Below are 7,550 nucleotides of genomic sequence, written 5' to 3'. Positions count from 1 at the left end.
TCCGCCGCGTCTCCCCGCAGCCGCCGCCATTCCCATGTTTTCACCCTTCTCCAGGGTGCGTGAGAATCATCCGTGGAGTAAGTGTCCTGTCTCCTCCCTGGAGAGCCCACCGCTCCCCACACTGCTTTCCCACTGTGACCTCTACGCCATCCCTGAGGGAGGATGGAGTATCACTGAAGGGGCTTCTGCAGTTATTCTGCCACGCAGTACTCTCGTGGCAGGTGCTGGCGTACAGCTGGGAAGGCACAGGTGAGGAGGTTCAGGTGCTGCTCCATCACGGAGAGGTGGTGGAGCGGTTGCCCTGCATCGCTCCTTGCTCCGGTGTGATGCATGACAGCTTTTGGGGCATGGCCCATCGTCTTGAAGACCTTATTGTGACTTAGAAGACTAAGTGACTTAGAATAGAGCATGCCTGATGGGCTGGTGCATGAGGAGGGGTGTGCCATAGAATGCTGCTCTTCCTAGATGGAGTAGAGCTTAGCTGCTTGTCCATTAAATTGTCTGGCGTAATGCCCCACGCCAGCCTTAGGGAACTGGGACAGGATGGCTTTAGGTAGCTTTTGGAGCCCTGCATCTCCCTAATGGTCACGATGGTCTGTCCTGTGGTCAAAGATCTGTAAATCTTTTTGTCTTGTGCCTTTTGCTGCTTTGAAATACATCAGCATCCTGGGACAGACCTTCCTGTGAATTTCCAGAAATTGATCTGTCATGTATTACCTGTTTGAAAAACATCAGCTTTGGTGTTAACTGTATCTGTCTGCTTTTTCCCGTCTCCTTGCAGGTACTCCAGAATATAGGAGCTGCTTTGCCACAGCTCTAGTGTGTGCCTCTAGTGTGTCATGTAAAAAGCATCCTGCCAACAAGCATGTCACCCTTCAGAGCTCATTTTTGAGTCTAGGTGCTGTCCTAGTTGCCTGCATAGCATCCAGTCAAAGGGTTACCAAGTTTTGCTTTGCAAGCTCCTCACTGTTCAGACAGACTTTTGGGGTCCTCCTGTCCAACTGTGGTGTTGGTGTTTTATCTGGTGAAGTGAGTGAGGAACATTTGTGCATCATCTTTTACTGTAGCTGCTTTTATCTTGTAGCCCGAAGGGACAGGAATTGGCAGCTTTACAGAATGCAGTTCTGTTTGGCAGTCAGAATCCCTGACAGTGCTGATTTGTGGTGAGAAAGATCCTTGGTGCACATGTCTCTGGAGACTGGCAGGATTCACCCCACTTCCTGGAAATTCCTACTGCAGCTGCTTTCCAGCACTTCTCCAGGTGGCTCGGGCCCCACCTGCAATGGCCATAAATAACAGCACAGCATTACCCTTCTGAAACAATAATTTTGTGAACCCATATGGGCAGAGTTCCTGTGGCATCCACTCGTAGCTTAGGAATCTTTACACACACTGTCTAAATCTTGAAATCATTTAGGATATCAGAGTCTTACGTTCTGGGAGATAAGACCACTGTCAGTCACTAATTAGTAACTGCATACATAAGAGATCAAATTGCATGTATTTGACATCTCAGAACTTGTTACTGCTTGTAGTCTTGTTTCTTAAAACTAGAAAACTGAAAGGACATCCTGTTGGGCATTTCCCACTAGCTCTTCAAATAAGTGGTTAAAAACACCGTGGGGATGAAGGTTGCACATTACAGTTTAGTTTAACCAGCTGTACTCATGGATGAGTGTTTCTGAATGCCAAGTTGATAGTCCAGTCCAGGGGGAAGAACAGGAAATGGTGTGTGTACAGAAGCAGATACGAACAAAGAAGGAAATTTAGACATAGGAAGCCATTTACATTCTAATATGGAAGTTAGACTGAATGAAGTTGAGAGCATTTTTCCTTACAAGTAACTTGACCAATAAGGAGTCATGGTTTAATTTGAAACCTGGGAAAAAAAAAAAAATACCACAAAAATAATCACAAAATGGCAGTGGCAAGTTCCCAGTAGCAGTTCAAAATTTGGAAACATAGGTGAAAAAATGGAGAAATTAAAGTCCTTGAAAAGGATGCCTTATAAATTCTAACGGGATTGCCATTGTGGACTGCAACAGTTTTATAGTGTTTGAAATAACACAGACTAGACCTAAAACTTCTGCTTGAAATTATTTGTGTGCTTTTGCAAGCAAATAGAGGGGGAATGGTCCTACTCTGGGAAGGACAGCAGTGTTTTAATTCTTCCAGTGCTTTTCTTTGAATTCTCTGTTCCTGAATTTATAACGTCTGCATGAAGAAATCAAATTTCATATGAATAAGGGGGAGTAAATTTGTAGCCCTGGTGTTTGCAGGGGAAATCTTGGAAAATATGACTCTGAAGGCTCAAGAAGAATTGTAGTAGAAGTATTTTTAAATTGTTGGAGTTGTCCGTAATATGAAAGTTGTAATACAAGTGTTACACAGAAAAATGACAAGAAATTGCAAAGTTATTTCCTGTTCTATATGCCTGGCATAGGCCTGACTTACAAAAAGGTAAAGCGCTATATCATTTAGGTTAAGCTTATAACCAGACTTCCTTTACGAACTATGCTTCCAATTCCCTCTTCCCATTGTACTTAATGGCCTCTACACTGCTGGATTATGTTCTAATGGTTTCTGACCTGTTATTTCCATGTCTGCTTTCAGACTTGAGTTTGAAGGGAAAATTCCATTACAGCAATATGCCTGTGGAGATACCAGATCTAGTGGAAGTATTTCAAGCACATAGACAATAAAAGGTTTGCTTTTTTGTTAAAATACTTTTTCTTGAAACACAGGAAGTAAATTTAATCTTACGTTGGGTTTTCTGTTAAAATTTCATGGTAGTGTAAATGGAAATTAGTCCTCCCTGATTTTCCAGGATAAAATCTATGGCTTTCATCTTCAAAACCACAACAGATTGTTCTGAATGTTCCTTCTTTTGTGGCCTGCAAGAATGAAGAAAATATGTACATGCTTAATTTCCAATGTGTGTTTTAACTTAATCTCATAACAACAAGACTGGTGGAAAAGAAGCAGGCACTGTGTTGGAGAAACGAGGACAAGTCTCTAGACTTTTCTTTGTAACAAAAATATATTTGAATTTATTTTTTATTTTTTGCCTTCACATTATTTTGTTTTGTCCTAATTTGCTTGTATTTAAGTCCGTGTTTTCTTCCCTGCAAAGAAAAGATTCTGAGTTGACTCAGATTATAGAGTGTTGGTGTTATAATGGTTAATATGCCTCAGCAGAAAAATGTCTGAAGACAGTTGTGTCTGAAGCTGGGCTTTGCTGAGATATATTTATTTATTTGTGTATGTGTGTGTTTCAGAGGCCTTTTACTCAGCTTTGTACGTTTGTTGGTAAGTCAGGAAGTCTGAGCCAGCTCAGATAATTGATGAGAATGGAGCATATGCAGTTATCAGAAAGAATTTTATTAACTTAGCAAAGACCGCTGAAATCAGAGAAGTGACCAGCCTAATCCATTTTTTTCTGCTCAGAAGTAGAGCCTTCAGACTGACTCCAGCTCATGCAGTATTGAAAGTGTGCTGAGCTAAAGGTCTTCAGTTTGAAATCAATCAGGATATTTTTAATTTTTTTTTTTTGTGACACGCTGTCCTATCTTTAGTGCTCCTTGTAATGATTTTTTTTCACCCCAGAGTGAATCTGACTCTTCTGCTGAGGGATCCTCAGTTAGCAGTTTTTCAAACCGATCTTAGTAGAGGGTTATCAGTAGACTGAATTCAAAACACTGAAGAAACACTTACCAGACACAGTTTACAAGTTAACTGCTCACAGTAATGGAATGCATTAAGGGGCAGTCCCTCAGTTTTGCTGTTGGGGACGGCCAGCTGGGAAGGAGACTTGGTTGCTTTCTGCAGTGGCCTTCTTGCTGTGTTCCCTTGCCTCTCAGATCTTGTGCTTATTATTCCTTTTACCTGTGTGATGTACTCTGCTTTCCCCTGTGCTCTTGGGGGCCTGGTTTATTGTTCAGTGGTAAAATACGTAATAACTTCATTATTCATGTATCTGCTCAGCCTGTTCTTTAATTGGGTTCTACTCTTTTAAACTGGCTAAGTAGTGACTCAATAGATCTCCTTGCATTGCAGATAAATAGCTGTGTTTTAGTGACTAGTGGGTTCTGTGGTTGTGTTTTGTTTTCCTTCCTCTGGGGCACTGCAGTTACTGGAGAGTGACACAACCTTTGTTGTGGCTGACACATGTTCAACAGTTTGCTACCAGAAATCACATAATACCTTGTTTTTATTGTGGAATGTGTACCTGAGGCATATGTAAGGAGGATCCAATCTAATTTGATGTTTTAGGTTCCAGTCATCTGAATTAGTAGCAGGGCAGTAGAAGCTGGTAGAGAAAAGGCTAAAGGTTGACTAACAAACAGCAGTAACTAAGCTGATTCTCTGCTTCCATCCGTGACAAACTCCACCAGTCCCTATATATCAGCCCTCAGATATCCAACACATAGCTGAAACTGTCTGTCACGGGAGACTGCTGATGAGGGGAAAAGGGCAGTGTCAAAATGCTGCAGCACAAGCGTGCTTAAGTACTTCCTACACTTGATAGGGAACGGCTTTCTATCCATGAGACTTGTTATTTTCCATAGTCTGAACCTCCCCTGCATTTCAGGTTGGCTTTTGATGGATGTTAGCCAGGATGTCCATGGTTGCTAGCCAGCATGGAGTGTGGTACTGGTATCCATCTGGCTCTGTAGGCTAGTGTCAGAGTAGCAGAAACTTCCTTGTAGGTAACAGCAGAGTTTATTTTTTTTTTTTTTTTTACTAGAGCTCACTGACTGGAACTCTGGCCTAACTTTCAGTCAGGCTTCTCTTGCCCCAGTAAATCCACATCCAGCAGATTTGTTATACCATATGGGCTATTATTGGCCTCAACACTGTTTTCTATTTTCTTCTATTTTACTTCTGAATCTAGAGTCTTGTGGGCTCAGAAGTCTTCTGGGCGCTGCCTTTGTTAATTTCTTTTTAAGGATCTCTGGAGCACAGACAAAGTATCCAGAAGTAGGGGAAGTGGAAAGGAAATGTAGGATCACTATGCTTACCAGCTCTAACTATGGAATCGGTGAGACTTGAACTGGTCTTCAGAATGGGGTTTTTATTTTCTTTTTTTTGTTTTGTCATTTCAGAACAGAACCAAAAATCATCTCAGTACTTGCTTTTGCAGCAGCATAGGACAGGAAGCTCATTTAAAGAGAGAAACAGAAAGGTCTTTACTGACTGAGGAGAGAGAAGACAGATTTATATGCTTTGAGAAGGTATGTAATAGAAGGTGTACTTGGTTAAAAAGTCCAGTAGTCATTGCTCATTTCCATTAAGGTACTATCTCTCACAAGTTGTCACTTCCTGCAGTTCACCACAGAAATTTCCTGTAGCTTTCTCTTTTCAAGGGGAAAGCTAGCCTGTCCTTGTTCCAAATATTCAACTTTTGAAAATAATGTTCCCGTATTCATAAGACTGTTTCTCTAAAGAAACAATTCATTTAGCTGTGCAACAATAATTACAGTTGGTTTAAGTTGAACTGTAAAGCAAGTTCTGTCTTTTCATTGGCATTTAACATCAGCAAACTTGACTAGGCCCTGTAATCCATAGTGGAGGTACTGCAAAACAGAAAATACCAGAGAGTATGCAATAAAGACTGAAGAGCAAATTTAAAAGTGAGAAATATAATGTAGCTGTTCTTGCTGGGGTTTTTTCTTCTTTTAGTTTGTGTATTTTCATGTTCACAGGTCTACTGTAGTTTGCTGCCATTTAATGCTAACAACTCATCTGCTTGAGGAGATTCTGTTGTAATGTATCCAGTGGCTGTTCCTGCACCAGGAGGTGAAGGAAGTAATGGACAACATGGGAAACTTATTTTTTTCCTTTTTGTTTTTGGAGCTGTGTTGCTCTGTGCTGGATTCCTTCTTTCAGTCTTTATTCTCCAGTCGTGTCCATCTGGAAGCTTCAGTGACTGTAATGAGGTCCTTAAGGCTGCTGGGCCAGTGCTGGCTGTAACTGGACTGGTTTGTGTTTTACTGGCACGATCAAGGGCCAGGATGTATATAAGACAAAGACAGTTGCAAAATGAGCAGGTGTACAGCCTTGTTTTTTGTCATGGGAACTGTCAGTTTGCCCAGTTTCTCATATTTGGATTCCTGTTTTTAACTAGTGGAATGCTAATTAGCATCCTGGGCATTTGGGTTCCTGGTTGCAGCCCTGGCTGGCATACGATGCAGCTCAACCACACTGGCAATTCTGATGTGGACCTCCAGGGCTGTGGATTCCTGTCACTTCAAATCATGGGACCTTTGATTGTGCTCACTGGGTTGTGTTTCTTCGTGATAGCTCATGTTAAAAAGAAGCAAAACTTAAATCTCAACCAAGAATCCTGTGAAGGTGAAGAACATCCTCAGAATCACGAGTCTTTTCAGGTTACAGTAGGTGGGTAAAAAATGTTGGAACTTTACAAATGTTGGAAATTAGTAAGGGTTTTCTTCCACTAGTAATTTACTTCTGGATACTACTTATTTGAGCTCTAAGCATGTCAGTTCTGCCATGTCAAGACAGCCAAAATAGAATAATGTTGCTTTGTCTCATATGCTTTCTGTATGGTCAGTTCAGTTACCTTTCTCAAAAAGGCAGAATCTCTCTTGGCGTAAAAGGAAAGGTCTGACTGTGTAAAGCAACATAATCTGACACAAATGAGTCTAACCCCAATTCTGTTCTCAAATGGTGTAATTGACACTGCAGATCACAGACTTCTATGACTATATTTAGCCTTGAGCTCTGACCCCTTAAACAGAAGATTCCGATTCATAACAGTGTATTGTATTTTTTAAATTGTGGCCGCATCCTCAATCAGTCAGATATATAATTATAAGATGCCTCTGTTAATCTCACAGTATTTGAGCAAATGTGGTGTGTTAGCAGGGTGTAACACCCTGCATATGGCCCTGGTTTTAGTGCCCAATGACTACATTGCATGCATAGGTTGTTCTGATAACTTTGATTATTCTGATAAATTCATTGATGGATGAGTCAGTCATAGTGTTGTTTCATTGCTGTTTGACTGACTGGACCTGAAATTCATTATGAAATTCAAGGAAATGTGTAGACCTGGTGACACTCAGGAAACAGAGAGTTTGAAGTCAGTTTTCCAGCCACCAACATAAATTAATAGGAGGGAATTCAGATTGTCTTTAAATGCAAGAAAGCAAAATTAGTAGATTCTTTTTATACTTTTAGACTTTAAGGAAAAGTAAAACTGAAGGGCTGAAGGCTGAGGTCTGGTTGGCATAATGTTGTTCTGGAACAGTGCTGACTTAGCTAGAAAACGCCCCCCACCTCACAATTCAACCATTTTGATGTTCTCTGATCTGTCCCAGCACACAAATTACGAAGGAAGAAAAGGTGCCAGGCAGCTGTGAATGTGTATGTAAATTATGCCAGCTCACTGAATGATACAAACTTTCTGTTTAAAAAAAAAATTTGTAACCTGTTCAGTTGCAGAATGAAAATTGGTAGATTTTTTCCTGCACAGTAGTCTGAAGTAGTGAACTATGTATCAAGTCATGGTTAGTGTGGTTTGAACT

At 41.0% G+C, this 7,550-nt stretch overlaps 1 protein-coding gene across 3 annotated transcripts in view; it reads left to right on the top strand.

Moving 5' to 3' along the window:
- The first annotated feature begins 9 nt into the window (after window positions 1-9).
- The window catches only part of TMEM171 (transmembrane protein 171), a 16,134-nt gene continuing 8,593 nt past the window's right edge, over window positions 10-7,550 (top strand). Inside the window, exons 1-4 of one of the 3 annotated variants that reach the window (XM_017740719.1) lie at window positions 10-249; window positions 2,614-2,705; window positions 5,106-5,234; window positions 5,706-6,399. In XM_017740719.1, coding sequence (XP_017596208.1) covers window positions 5,769-6,399 — 631 coding nt within the window. In that variant the 5' untranslated portion in view covers window positions 10-249; window positions 2,614-2,705; window positions 5,106-5,234; window positions 5,706-5,768. Of the gene's footprint in view, window positions 250-781; window positions 937-2,613; window positions 2,706-5,105; window positions 5,235-5,705; window positions 6,400-7,550 lie in introns of those variants that run through there. The other 2 variants (XM_017740720.1, XM_008638618.2) reach the window with 2 other exon arrangements.

Source organism: Corvus brachyrhynchos, unplaced genomic scaffold, assembly GCF_000691975.1.
Source record: "Corvus brachyrhynchos isolate BGI_N302 unplaced genomic scaffold, ASM69197v1 scaffold467, whole genome shotgun sequence".
In the NCBI taxonomy this organism is placed as follows: domain Eukaryota; kingdom Metazoa; phylum Chordata; class Aves; order Passeriformes; family Corvidae; genus Corvus; species Corvus brachyrhynchos.
This window is presented reverse-complemented; position numbering and strand designations above follow the sequence as displayed.